The 15,106-nt window shown below is 43.2% G+C and overlaps 1 protein-coding gene across 5 annotated transcripts in view; it reads left to right on the top strand.

Annotated features, from left to right (window-relative positions):
• LOC123755772 (uncharacterized protein C18orf19 homolog A) overlaps window positions 1-15,106 on the top strand; it is a 96,058-nt gene that overhangs the window by 36,621 nt on the left and 44,331 nt on the right. For 4 of the 5 annotated variants that reach the window (XM_045738554.2, XM_069300079.1, XM_045738553.2 and 1 more), the window contains exon 4: window positions 7,795-8,010. In XM_045738554.2, coding sequence (XP_045594510.1) covers window positions 7,795-8,010 — 216 coding nt within the window. Of the gene's footprint in view, window positions 1-2,262; window positions 2,399-7,794; window positions 8,011-15,106 lie in introns of those variants that run through there. The other variant, XM_069300080.1, reaches the window with a different exon arrangement.

The following is a 15,106-nucleotide window of genomic DNA, read 5'->3' as shown; positions in this document are numbered from 1 at the left end:
ATGATGCATCAAATGGGAATAAAGGTACTTAGCTAATAGGGCACTGTGTAAGTTAAGGCTTGCCGAAGTTCGCGTCCTAGGTTCAGGCGTCGTTGTAACGAACACGTGGTGTCGAGCCTAGCCTAGATGTTGACGCGCTTATCTGGCCGGTCACGTTGTTCTACATGGAACAAATTTAACAGGTTCCTGGCTGAATGTCAAATTAAATCTCTTGACAATTCAACATGATGTGTAAAGTGACACTGACACCAGCTAAGTTGTTGTCTGCAAAGGTTCTTCACACCTCACAGTGGCGACTTTCATCTGGAGCTCTTGGTGGCGTCTACCCTGGTGGCTTGGGTAATGGCGTCTCTCTCTGAGCGCGTCGCCTCGTGAACTAGCGTCTCCCCTGCCCCGCTCCGCGTCCCGCGTTTGATACACAAATTATTTACTACGAAAATTATCATTTCTCGCAGTTGTGATTGAAATGCTCGGATAAGGACAGGTTTATTATTCAGAGGAGTTAAATATTATTATTTGCCCGTTTTACGATGGTAAACAAGCAATGGAGATGAATTAAAGTCTCTCCAGGGCATTCACGCGTGACGTTAAATTTATTACCAGATAACAGTTATAACTATAAACGCTTTATTTGGCATTAGTTGGAGATCAGTTTATCTGTAAATAATTATCACACAGAACACCGTTGGTTTATAGAGAATCAAACTCAATTCTCAGACACATTGGATATAGTTGTGTTTATTATATTGTAATGGAATCTGACGCAATACTGGCGTCTGGTGACGTAAGAATTCTAGCCTTATTGTACAGATGTAATTATTAGTACATGTGAACTCTACGTTTGGTTAATTTTAATTACTACAATGATTAGTAGATTTAGTAATAATTAATAATAATACAACAGTGTTGTATTTAGTGTTGGAAATTTCCAACAATAATAATTGAATCACCAGTATGCACATCATACTTTTGAGTATAGCAATGGTTCACACATTTTATTATATAAATATATCACACTACACATTATTGAATAATATTACTGCTCCCCCCCCCCCCCAAAAAAAAAAAATAATTAAAAATCAGACATTGTAATAATTAGATAATAATATCTTTGTGTCAACTCCCACCTGACAGCTTGGGTAGAAGAGACTGACCCAGATGCCTACTCTGTCAGCGCCTGAATCTTGCCAGTTTGCTTCGCCCTATTGCGGCCAAAATATGTCCCCTTCGATTTTTATTATTTCTCCCATAATCAGGGAATAAATTTTAACAATCTTGGAAACAAAATTTGTTTTGAATTTAGTTTTTCTCACTCACAGCGGTGTTGTTGGCTATTATTAGCACCACCACCCAGGGGGTTACTGCACAAACCATGACAACTAATACATACAAAGGAGATAATGGGCTATAGACAGATAGATAGCAGACAAAAGGAAGGTATTTTTAGGATTATTTAAAATAAACTTCACAGGGGGCTGTGAAGTAGCGTTTGCATCATGGGAGCAAGAATATTGAAATTTGCCTTATATATAATACTTAAAGGCAACTGATGCATTCAGATTTATTTATCTATCTTGATAGTATAAATTATAAATCAAATACATTCTCATTTCTTTTGTGTATCTTTATAAATGAATGTTATAGTCTAGTGTGCAGTATATTTAAAATAATACTACATAACTTATTGTTCTTCAGGCTAAATTACGTTAAGAACACATTAAGATAATTTTAATATGATGCAATACGTTGGGTTTGTTTTGATATAATGATAAGGGGGGTCATCTTATGTCATTCTCGATTATTGTATTACTTGGTAAACATCCTCGTGTGTTCTATGTACAGTACTCTTCTAATATTGTATAGATAATAAAATAGATTATTTACTTTTAGTCAAAGTAATAATACTCCACTGTATATATAATTTTTTTACTAATATATCATTATGATAAAATGAAGGTAATGATTTGGTATTATTAAAGCCCATGAAGATAAAGCCAGTTATCTCTCAAGTGCTGTACTGGGATTAAAGATTATTACAGTTGCCATCACTCTTATGGGGAGTTTGCTGTCTTATTTATCTCTAAATAATAATATTTCCGTTCCTAGACTCCTTATACTAGTATTCATTAGATGTTCTATACACTTACAAGTCACTATAGAGGCACTGTACTCCAAATATTTGTAAGGTTGCATTAATAATGAATGGCAGTTATGTAAACTGGAGAGGGCTTACGATGCTATATTTGTCACACGGAGATTGGTGTGAGAGTTGGGAACTGTGTAACTTCAGTGTAGGTCCTTGCACCAGGTTTTCTGATCTAGTTTTGATTATAATGTGATTCTATCAGTATGACTTAAGACTATGAGAGAGTGAGTAATACAAAATAACACATTAAAGGTTTGTGTTTTTAGCAACAGTTCATGTATATGTTCTTTAATTTGATGACATTAATTTTTAAACTCTCAAATCTTCAAAGATCTTAACAAATATTTGTGTATTATTATTATTATTTATTCAGGTTTATTCAGAAAAACGTTTATTCAAAACGTTTATTCAGGTAAAAGTACATACATAGAAGATGAGTTACAAACATAATGTTGGATTTATTGATAGAGCTAGTACATACAATGCCTAAAGCCACTAATATGCACAGTGTTTCGGACAATTATTATTAATAATAATAATAATATTATTATTAATAAAAAGTGTCATCCTCACTTCCATGGTAATATACATTTCATTCACTTGGGCTCTAGGAGACTCGAGCCTTTGACTCCATGGTTCATTACCTGCTTGATAGTATTCAAGCAGGGAGTTGTTGTTCTCCCCAAGTCCGGCCCGAGGCCAGGCTTGACTTGTGAGAGCTTGGTCCACCAGGCTGTTGCTTGGAGCGGCCCGCAGGCCCACATACCCACCACAGGCCGGTTGGTCCGGCACTCCTTGGGAAAAATGATCTAGTTTTCTCTTGACGATGTCCACGGTTGTTCCGGCAATATTTCTTGTGCTCGCTGCGAGAATGTTGAACAACCGTGGACTTCTAATGTTTATACAGTGTTCTCCGATTGTGCCTATGGCACCCCTGCTATTCACTGGCTCTATTCTGCATTTTCTTGCATATTGTTCACTCCAGTATGTTGTTATTTTACTGTGTAGATTTGGGACCTGTCCCTCCAGTATCTTCCACGTGTATATTGGATATCTCTCCATTAGTCTCATGGAGCCCAGGGGAATGAAATTATTATTATTATTACTGAAGGTAAAGAAAAGACTCAATACATGTGTAAGTACTGTATATTAGTAAACTATATTTTCAGATAACTGGCATCCTTTGTCAAGCTGCTGCAAACAAACAGAACATTGTTTAAAATTCCTTAATAAAGGATGCAGGTTTATTTGAAAATTTGCTTTAATAATAAATTTATGCAAGTTTTGGGTGATTTCTTCACCTTCATTTAAACATTGTGCTACTTTTTTATTAGAAAGTTATAATAAAATCATTGCCATAATCTTTTATTATTATTTTTATTATTATTTGTTATTATTGTTGTTGTTATTATTTGTTGTTATTATTGCTGCTGCTGCTCGGAGAAATCACATTAATTAATAATTAATTAACATGATTTACCACACCAGAGTGTAGGGGGTAATTTGTGGAACACTGATTTCATATTGATAAGATGCCTCAGGACCCCTAGAGGATTAAGTTGAATCTCGGGTTACATTACTTTTCTGTGGGGAGCCCATTTGGAAGCAAGGGAGGGGGGGGTAGGATGAACAGGGGAAGGACCAGAGAACGCAGACTGAACCAAAGGCGAAGCGACTAACGCTCCCAGGTCCGGGTCCCTATAACCAAAGTGGGGCAGTCGCAGGGCATCTGGGTGGGAAACCAACCTAGTGCGTTGCAGCAACCTAAACCTAGCATGCAATGCGGATGCTGCCTTTATCCTAACAATAATGTCATCAGAACAGTACTAGAGAACAAGCAGAGAACACAACTCGCAAGACTCGCAATTCGCAAGACTCGCAACTTGCAAGACAAGACAAGAGCACACAGCAACCTTTGAACCCACACAAGGCGAGCTGGAACTCGGAAGACGCATCCATTGGTCCACCGAGCCCCTACAGGGTTTTCTTATCTGCCATCGACTGGAGTTAGGCACCCAGAAAGGTAGGCTTAAAAAAACAGACCCCACATGGTAAGAAAACTGCAACCGAGAACTGAAGAGAAGCAAAACTCCCAAGGAAACAAGCAAATGTCACACCTCACTGCCACGGTGCTTGTCCACACAGCCCTCCCCTCCTCGGGAGGGGGAGGGGGGAGCATTGGACCCCTCACACCAGCTACCTAGCAACTCCAGTTTGTTGGTTAATGCGATCCAGGGTGGTTCTTAACTCTGGCGTCAGTTTTCTGGCAGTGTTTTGCCTTAGTGGTGTTCTCTGCTGTTCGTGGTGTTCTCTGCTGTTCGTGGTGTGGTGGCCAGGTGTACTTTAGTGTACCGGGGCTGTATGAGCATACGGCAGCCTTCCCTAAGTTCCCTGTGAGTACTACCCTTGGGTGTTATCTTCCCTGATGCTTTCCGGACGCCATTTCCGTTGGCGTTTTGCTGCTCAGCATTTACCCCGCCCTTGCGGCCAGCTGGGGTTTTGTGGCCCTTGTTTGGCCTTGGGTAGGTAGTGATATTTGATTATTCAGTAGGGAGTTGCTGGTTGGGGCATCAAGGTGTTGCGCAGCCAGCTTACCTATGCAGCGACCAGTTTCTGTTTCCTCTGGGAATGTTATACTTTTGTGGGGGTTTTCTTTTACTTTCTGGGGGAAGCTTCCTTCTGCTTCCCGGAGCTATCCAGGCTGATATGGATATATTAGACTTTGGCATCATTGTGAATGGAGTTCTAGGCCTACCAGGTAGCACGAGCCAGAACCTGGCTCCCTCGGAGAGGCATGAGGAGCAATAGCCTATAGAAACCCCCCACGTAGTTGGAAGCATTCTGTGTCTGCCATCGACCGGGTCAAGCAGCCAGAAAGATAAACAATTATTAAAAGGACAAGACAAGTGTCTTGTCTTGTCTTATGACAAGTGTCTTAAATGCCGCAAAATACACCCATATTCTGGTTAAGAAATTGTTACTGAAAGCAGAACTAGTGGATAGAGCTCCCAAATGAGCATGACATCACCCCATCACCGTGCTGCTTGTCTGCGCAGCAGTCCCCCCCCCCCTCTCCCCGTTGGATGGCGATCCTGTCCTTCTGGAGGTTTTCCCCTTCCCTCTCCCGGGAAAGAGGGAGCCCCAGACCCCTTATGCAGGCTATCCACACCCCAGTTCTATGGCTGATGTGATTGGCAAGGGTCGTGTGACTCTGGCTCCTGTTTTCCTGTCCTCCAACCCTGTGCCTTGTGGTGAGTGGTGCTGGTTTCCCTGGTGGTGTGCGAGCCAGGAGTAATTTCACAAGTACTCGGGCTGCATGTGCCTAGGGTTCCCTTCCCTAGGTGCCCTTGGTGCTTGGGGCCACCTTCCACAAGTCGCCTTGGGATCTACCTCTGCTTAATATTTTGCTGCTCAGTGATAGACTGCCCTTAGTGTGCTGGGGTGTTTCATGCACCCTTTTTTGCCTTTGGGTAGGGGTAGTTTGCACTTGTAGTGGCACAGGGTACTGCACAGCTAGTTTTCACCTCTCATAGCTGCCGGCTTTGTTCCGTCTGGGTACGTTGTCCTCTTGCTAGTTTTTTGTTTGTTTTGTTTTCCTGCCTGGTGGGGGGTTCTGCCCTTGGTTTTGGTAATTCCCCCCCCCCCCCCCCCCCTATTGTTCTTGGTGGTCCCCCTGCTAGGCCCCCCCATGAGTGGACACGTCCCGGTGGTTCAGCTTTTAGCAGTCGTCTTAGTAGACTTTGGTGCTGGTTAGCAGTAACCTGCCTGGGCTTTCCTTAGCGTGTTTCCTGTCTAAGGGTCCTGGGAAACCCCGCGGGGGCACTTGAGTCCGATAAATGCGTCCTCTGGGTCCCTTCTCGCCTTGTGCGAGTTTGAAGGTTGCTCTGTCCCCTTGTCTCAGGGTGACATTCACCCCTTCTGCCTGCCATGCTGCCTGTTGGGTCGGTGACACCTTCGACCCAAAGTCCTGCGAGTTTTTGTTGCTTGTTTGTGACTCGGTACACCCAGCCCACTGATGATTGTTCAGGTGCAGGCAGCTCAGGCGTTGCATGCTAGGTTTAGATTGCTGCAGCACGCTAGGTTGGTTAATTCAGAAAAGACCTGTATAAGTACAGTATTGGGTTGTAAATAGGAGTGTTGATTTATTAAACAAATTACTAGAATACACACACGACTTAATCACTGGAGTGTTTGAAGAAAAAGTTACCCCCCCCCCCCCCCCCCCCCCCCGAGAGAGAATATATATATATATATATATATATATATATATATATATATATATATATATATATATATATATATAAAATATAAAATATAAAATATAAAATATAAAATATACATATATACACACATATATATACACATACATACATGCACTGTATAAGAACAAACAAATTGTAATGCTCAGAACTCCAGTAAACTATTAGCCTCTGTGGAAGGGAAATTGAGGTCGGTTTCAAAAGAGCTTAGGGAAAGGTTAAGGGGGCGTCTGGTTGGCATCTGGGTCCAAAAATGCAAAAATGAAAACTCATTCGATTTCAATCAAACTTTTTTGTCAAGTTCTATATGAAAAGTGTTTCATCTGGTCCAAGTTTCAGCATTGTAGCATAAACAGGAAGGGAGAAAAAAAATATTGAAGTAGTTGTGAAAATTATGCAAAAATGGTCAAAATCGATTATCAATCAAAAGTGTCAACTGAAATCATAACTACAACTCTTTGCTATCACAATAGCATATATTAAACAAATATTATTATTAGTTTAATTGGAAAAAAATTTTAAGGAAAAAAAAAAAAAAAAGGATTTTTTTTTCTTTTTTTTTTTTAAATATTTTTTTTTTTTCATTTTTTTTGGGGCGATTTGCATCAAACTTACACACCTGACTGTACGTAAGCCTATCTGTAAGGATGCCTATTTTGGAGAAAATTGGTTGATGTCAACCCCAGCCACAGATTTTAGAACCTTAGACTTTATTCATTTCTGTTTTTTTTTCAATTGACACAAACGTTTACAAAACTCATTCTTTTTTTATTCAATTTACATGAAACTTACACAGTATATGTGGAGGGCATGTCTTTACATTGGGGGGCTTTCATTTTTCTCTAAGTTCATTTATTGATTTTATAATAGCAATAAACATGCCATATTTGCAAAAAAATTTTGGGGAACTTTGAACATTTGTATTAGGAAAACTAAAGATGTTTTGGAAATTCTAAATCCCCAAATCCTTTATTATATGCTAATGTGTCAGAAAAGTGTCACAGAATAATTTTATCTGAAACGTGTGTTCTGAAGTGTGGACTTGAAAATGTGTAAAAAACGTTCAAAAAACAAAAAACAAAAAAAAACTCCCTTTCTATTTACGCTGCAGTACTGAAACTTGGGACAATTTAATCACTTTTCATATACAACTAGAAAAATAATATTGGTTGACATTGAACAACTTTCATTATAATAACCAGACGCCCCCTTAAATGGAGCCTAGAGATAGCAAAATATGAATGAAGATTGCTATGAAAGCACCAACCCAGAGAACAAGTTTTGCATGGAAGAGTAGCATAAAACATTTGTATGTACTGTACTTTTGTGTATTTGTACTGTATTTTGTTTACTTTTAAGTTCTCATGGATTATTATTTTCATCCTACAGGCAGTTGGCAGCAGGGTAAGCAACTACAAAAGCCTTACAAACATTATCACAGTCCCTTCACTTTATCAAGGATGACCAGTGGTAACATTTTCCATCCTTCAGACACTACTTTGGGGGTTGCTTCTTTGCCATTATGGTCTCTTCCTGATACTTCATACAAGAATTGTCGTGTTCGGCTGTACTCTACCAAGCCTCCCTCTGTGCCTTCTTCAGCTGGTAAGTTAAAGTTTTAATTGATGTAGGATAATGAATTGTATATAATTTTGTTACTCTGTTCCTACCTGCAATAAAAGGTAGTTCTTATGCCCTTTTCACCACTTGATAAAATATTGTGCCAGCAGAGTTTGCTCCAGGTAGAGAAATCATGTAGTAGACTGATCATCTGATAAGAAATCTTCAGAAATAACTGTAAGTTTGTAAATAAATAACCCAGCCTCTACTTATGAAATAAGTGACAAAGGTTTACTAGATCCTTACCAAGCTTATAGTAGTGATTGAATATAACAATTCTCCAGAAATGGTTCAGAATTTCTCCACTTGCCATGTAGAGCTGCTACTCCAGAGCTCAGTCAGTCAGTCAATCATAATCAAACAGCTGGAAGATTACTGAACCAGCACTTCCTCATGACCATGGATGTGGCTCGCTTATAAGAGTAGTGATAGTCTGATAGTAGTTCATGGCAAGTGTATCATGTGCCAACTCAGGAGTAATGGATACATGCTAATCTTAATGAGTAGTGCCTCAGACCAGCATGAAGGCTCTTGATTAAAGAGAGGCCAGTTCAAATCACTGAAACAAGAGCCTCCTAATGGTATACTAAGTTTAAGGCTTTTGATCAATACCATATCTTGCAGCCAGTAGTATCTGTCAATTTAGATAACACTGTTGTGTAAAGTATATGATGTTACAGTTACAGCTTGCAGAGGAGAACCAGCAAACCTAATCATGATGAAATTTCAGCCCGTCCTCCAAAAATGGGGTGGTAAATGTAAGGAGACAAATATGTGCAATTATGTACTATTCATAGCAGTTAGGAATTGTACTTATTTTCACTTAGTATTAAATCGTACTGTCAAATATATTGTGAATATTTGAGTTTACCCCAAAAACTGAATAGAAAACCACAACCTCACCTAACCGTCTTAGTTTTTGAAGATAATAATTTTATTGCTTCTTAATTACAATTAGTACTTAACCTATAGCTATATTGATATTACAGTTTTATAAAACTAATAAAACAAAACTAAAATATATCAATAAATTGTAAAATAACTCAGGATATTTTAAAATTTTGTATAAAATCTATATTGTTTAATAAACCAGAAAAAAAAATTCTTGATATTTAAAACTTGTGTATTGCAAATTGAAATTGAAAATTTCATCCTAAAATTCTGTGTGTCTTAACAGAAAACGAGGAGAATTAAATCGGGGGAGGGAGTTGGGTAAATGTAACAGCCCCATAAGTGCAATTATGCACTGGTTATGACAGTTAGAAAGTGTACTTATTACACTTAGTATTAAATCGTACTGTCAATTCGGAGGATGGGTTGTGAAATTTATTTGTTCAGGTGAAAGTAAAACAAAGTGCTTAGAATCATGGTTTATTTTTATAAATGCATTACAGGGAACAAGATTGGCTGTGAACTTGGGTAAGTAATGTGGAAGAACTATTCAGAAGATAGAGATGTGTGTGAATATACAAATCATGGAACTGGTTGAAAGATTCCTACCCCTCCAATATTCACCTTTAATTCATTTCATTTCCTGGCAAAATTAAAGAGCGATTAATAATTAAGATATTTAATGAGAATCTATGATATTTACCTGGAGTTCCAAGAGTTCTTCTACTTCCTAAGACTGGCCTGGGGCCAGACTTGGCTTGTGATTACTTGATCTAAAAGACTGTTCTTTGGAGTGGCCTGCAGGCCCACATATCTATTACTGCTGGTTGGTTTGGAACTTCCTCTAGGATCTTGTCTGTTTCAGGAACAAACCTGCTTTTGTTCTGATATTTAAAGAACCAGATGTTTGGACACTTTGAAACAAATTTGTTAGTTGATGATTTATATGTAATGTACTTATCAAAATCATTATAAAAGCAATGTACATTATTAATTAAATGAACTTGCTATGTAGTTCATACATACACACAGTCGGTGGCACCCCTTCCTGTCCAGCTCGTTGTTGCCGTGGAGGGGCTTAGTGGGCGGCTGCCGGAGTGTGATGCTCGTTAGGGCAGTCCCCTGTCCTTTTGTAGCCTTGTGCTCCTGCTGCTGTCGTCACAAATTTTGCTGGACGCCTTTTCCTTTTGTTTCGTTTTTCTTCCCCCCCTCTTCTCCTTTCTCGTTGTCATTTCCGGCTGACCTTGTGCCTGTTTTGATCATTCTTTTGGCCTTTTGTTTTGACGCCCGGGTATTTGAGGAGGCATACTTTTGCACCCGTAGAAGTGTAGTACCCAACGTCTTGAGTGAGGGGAACCTTTTATTGTCAATCCCCCTTTCGTCACTGAACCCGATCTCGACGGACTGACGGTTCTTTAGGTGGCGTTTCGGAGCGTATACTCACGACGCATCCCTAGGGGGCCCCGGCATGATCGGCGATAGCTTCTTGTTGGGTGTCCTGCCTCTAATTGTGGCTCCATGGTGGGTATGGGGGCACATTCGTGATTGAAAAAGTCTCTTTTCGTCTTTGTCATTGAAGGTTTCTCTTGTACCCTCTCATTCTCGTAGGGTGAGAGACCAAGCCCCCCCGAGTCGGACTGTATTGGAAGACCGGGCTCTATAGCCCCCACTGCGTTGGGCCCCGACCTAGCTTCTCCTTTGACCCTCCTGACTTCTCCCCTTGGCTCCCCTCCCTTCTCTGTGGTTGGGTCGAGCCACAAGCCCCCAGTGGTGACCACTTTGTCCCCTGGTGCGGCTCAGTCTCTCGTTGTGACTACTGCACCTTTTAACCCCTCTTTCTCTGGGGGTTCTCAACGCCGTCCGCACCACAGCCGCACTCGCTCAATTCCTTCCTGTACAGATGTGTATCAGGCCTTGTTTGATATCGCTTCGTGGGCCAAATACTTTGATCTCCTCCCTCTTGATTCTATGCCTCCTGACAATTTCTCCTTTCATAAGCATCTTGTTGATTCCGTAGATGCCTCTGTTACCTTCAACCCCACTCGTCTCTGTACACGTGTCGTTGCTGCTCCTAATCAAGACGCAGCTTCCCGCTTGGCTGCCTTATCCTGCCTTGGCGAGACCCCTGTTCGGGTCTCAAAGAACACTAGGTTGAATGCCAGTGTTGGCACTATTCTCCTCCTGCCCCATGTTGCAACCGGTGTTCGGAATCTGCAGGACTGCCACGATAATATTCGGCATATCCTCGATGCCCAAGGCCATTCTGTCCTCCAGGTAGACACGTTTACTCGTCCCCCTCGTGGTCGTCGCCATCAGCCCCTTTGGGTTGTGAAGATTACCTTTGATGGTAGGACCCTTCTGCCCTCTGTCATTCTTGCTGGTGCCAGGTGCTCTGTCCAGGAGTACATTCCCTCTCCTCAGCTCTGTAATAAGTGCTGGAGGTTTGGGCATGGTGCCCTCCACTGCTCTGGAACTCTCTCATGTCCTTTGTGTGGGGGTGAAGGTCACTCTAAGTCGGAGTGCACTTCTCCCCAGGCTCGCTGCCTCAATTGCGGTGAGGCCCACCCTACCTTCTCCCGTGCGTGTATAAATTACAAGCTTGAAGCAGCCGTCCTCAACTTGAAGCACCGGGAGCGTTTATCTTTTCCTGAGGTGAGGTGCCAGGTTCGCCGGCTCCCACCTTATGCTAACGTCTCTTATGCTCGCGTGTTGCGCTCTTCCTCTCCTCGTCCTTCCCACCTTCCTCAGACTCGAAACCATTTCTGGCCCTTGGACCCTGATACGCCCACCGCTCCCTCCTCTGTTCCTTTGAGTTCTGTCCCGAAGGGTCCCCCTTCCTGGTCCTGTGTCTGGGGTTCCCCTTCTTTTTGCCCGGTCTGTCATGTCTCCTGTGTCTTCTTCCTCATTTCTCTCCGATCCTCCTTCCCATCCTCCTCCTCCATCTATTGGCCCTCCACGCCGCCTATCAGTACGGGCTGATGTCCATCACTCTCCCAACGGCCATCGTGTATGCTCTCATTCAGCTTCTGTTGAGACGCTGGAATCCGTTGCCCAGTACGTAGTTGCTGGGACACCTGTCTCTCTGCGTCAGAAGCGTAAGCCTGGCTCCTCTCCTTCCTCCTCCCCGGTGGGTAAAAAGGCTTTGCTTTCTTCCTCGCCCCCTACTTCTGATTCTCTCGCTCCGTCCCTTCCTGTTTTGGTGGTTACGCTCCCTGTTCCTGCTATGGAGGTCTCTTTGGCCCCCGCTTCCCTCTCGGTTGGTGCCCTTGCTGAGGTGCGTCCCCTGGTTTCTACCCCTCCTGCTGTTGTCCTTGACCTTTAGTTATCACTCCCCTCTTCCTCCTCCGAACCCTACTCGTCCACCCCTGGTCAGTCCTCTAGCTACATTCCCTCCTTCTTTACTCAGTTTACCCATGCCCCCTAACCCTCACTTTGCTGACCCTGACCTTGATCCTGCGCTTCTTTAACGTGCTGTGTTCCCTTTTCGCCTTTGTTTCTTTGTTATTCTCTGTTGCTGTCCTTCCTCTTCTCGTCGATGTCTATTCTTCAAAGGAACTATCAAGGTTATTTCGCTAATTTCCTTGAACTCCAGCTTCTGATTTCGTGGTTTTCGCCCCTTTGTGTCTGTCTCCTGGAGCCAATGCTTGGTGCTCTTCCTGGTCGCTTTCGTGGCTATTCCTTTCTCTTTCCCTAACTCTAACTCTTCTGCTCTCTTGATTCGCTCTGATGTTCCCTTTGTCCCCCTTACTTTTAACTTCGCCTCTCCATTGTTCTGCTGCTCGTATCTTTGTGAGGAAATGGTACACCGTTTGTTCCATTTATCCACCCCCCCCTCCGAGTGCCTCACTTTCTCTTCCCGATCTGAAACACCTACTGGACTCCTTGTCGGAGCTTGTGCTCCTGCTGGGTGATTTCAGTTGTCGTCATTCCCTTTGGGGTGATGTTCTGACGAACACCCGGGGTCAACGCCTTGAACCGTTCATCCTCTCTTCTTCCCTGTCTCTTTTGAATTCTGGTGAGCCCACGCATTTAGACTCTCGGACTCGCACCCTTTCCTGTCTTGATCTTTCTCTTTGCTCGTCTTCTCTTTACTTAGATTTCATGTGGCAGGTTCTTGATGACCTCCATGGCAGTGACCATTTCCCCATCCTTGTTACCTTTTTCTCTTTTCATCCTCCACTCTCCTTCCCTAGGTGGCAGTTTGCTAAGGCAAACTGGAACCTATTTACCCTCAGTGCTGCTCTCTCTGACCTCTCCCTTCTGCCTCTCTCTCACTCTCTCCTCCTTTTTCATGACACCATCTTCAACGCTGCCCTCCTCTATATTCCTCGCTCTTCCTCTCGGGGCCTACGGAAGTGCGTTCCCTGGTAGAATACAGACTGTGCTCGGGCTGTCCACTGTAAGCGTGCAGCCTGGAAGAGACACTGCCGCCGGCAGACGGCCAATTCTTTTCTTTGATTTCGGAAGGCGAGTGCGGTAGCCCGTAAGGCCATCCGTACAGCTAAACGTGAATTTTGGGCATCTTATGTCTTCACCATTACGTCCGACACTCCTCTGCCGCAGATCAGGAAGCGTATCCGCAAGATAGTGGGTAAGTTCGTTCCCGATGTCTCCCCGGTCCTTCACCTCCGTGGTACTCTTGTAGCAGACCCGTTGCAGGTCGCTACCGAACTGGGTTCCCACTTTTCTTCTGTTAGCTCTGGTTTTCATCTTCCCCAATCTTTTCTTCTTCGTAAACATGTCCTTGAATCATGTCCTTTGGATTTCTATACTCATCTTCGCCTTCCCTATAACGATCCCTTCTCTCTCTCTCAACTTCGGTCTGCCCTGGCCCCTCTGCGGTTCTACAGCAGTGGGCTCCGATGGCATTCATTATGAGATGCTTTGCCATCTCCCTCTAGGCACGTCTCAGTATTTACTGAGTGTATAATCGGATCTGGGAGTCGTCGTCAGTCCCTGAGAACTGGCTCAATGCTGTTGTCCTCCCTGTTCGCAAACCAGGGTTTCTGGGAATATCCCCTAAGGACTTTCGCCCTATTGCCCTCACCAGTTGTGTCTGCAAACTCTTTGAACGTATGGTTAACATTCGTCTGATGTGGTTCTTGGAATACCATCACCTCCTCTCCCCTTCTCAATTTGGTTTCCGTAAGTGCCGCAGCACAACAGATAACCTGGTGAACTTGGAGGTCTATACTCGTACTGCTTTTGCTGCGAAGACCTCCGTTATTGCCGTCCTTTTTGACCTGGAAAAGGCTTACGACACTACTTGGCGATATCATATTCTATCCCAGCTTCATTCTTTTGGCCTTCGTGGTCATCTCCCTCTCTTTCTCAGCAGCTTCCTTTCTCTCCGTTCCTTTCGGGTGAGGCTTGGTACCATTCTCTCTGCATCTTTTCAGCAATACGAAGGTGTGCCCCAAGGTAGTGTTCTGAGCACTACTCTTTTTCTGGTTGCCCTCAATGGTCTTCTTTCCTCTCTTCTTTCAGGTGTCTTCTCCGCTCTTTATGTTGACAATCTTGCCCTTTGCTGTCAGGGTGATGATTCGCCTCTCCTTCAACGCCGGGTTCAACTTGCGATTGATGCCGTGTCGTCTTGGGCCACCGATCATGGCTTCAGGTTCTCTACATCTAAGACTTGTGCTATGACTTTTACTCGGAAGCGTGTCGTTCTTTGTCCTTCTTTGTCGCTTTATGATCACCCCCGTTATGTACAAGGATTCCGCTAAGCCTTTGAGGTTGATTTTTGACACTCGTTTGTCTTGGTCTCCCCATATCTCGTACCTCCGTGTTGAATGCTCTAAGGCTGTTGCCCTCCTTTGGGTATTGTCCCATACTTCTTGGGGAGCGGATAGGCGCACTCTACTCACTTTACATTCCTCTCTCGTCCTGTCTAAGCTCGATTATGGTTGCCCTGCTTACTCGTCTGCTTCTCCTTCTACTCTTCGCCGTCTTGATGCTTTGCACCATACTGGGTTGCGCCTCAGTTCTGGTGCCTTTCATTCGACTCCTGTCCTCAGCTTGTATGTTGACACTGGCTTCCGATCTCTCCAGGACCACCGTGATCGCTACTGTCTTCTCTATCTTGCGCGGTCCTTGCATCATCCTTCCTCTCGCCTCTGTCGTGGTTTAACTTTTACCCCTCCTGCGGTTCCTGTTCCTCTTCACCACCTCCCTCTTTCTGTCCGGTTAT

This window comes from Procambarus clarkii, chromosome 43 (genome assembly GCF_040958095.1).
Source record: "Procambarus clarkii isolate CNS0578487 chromosome 43, FALCON_Pclarkii_2.0, whole genome shotgun sequence".
NCBI classification, from domain to species: Eukaryota; Metazoa; Arthropoda; class Malacostraca; order Decapoda; family Cambaridae; genus Procambarus; species Procambarus clarkii.
This window is presented reverse-complemented; position numbering and strand designations above follow the sequence as displayed.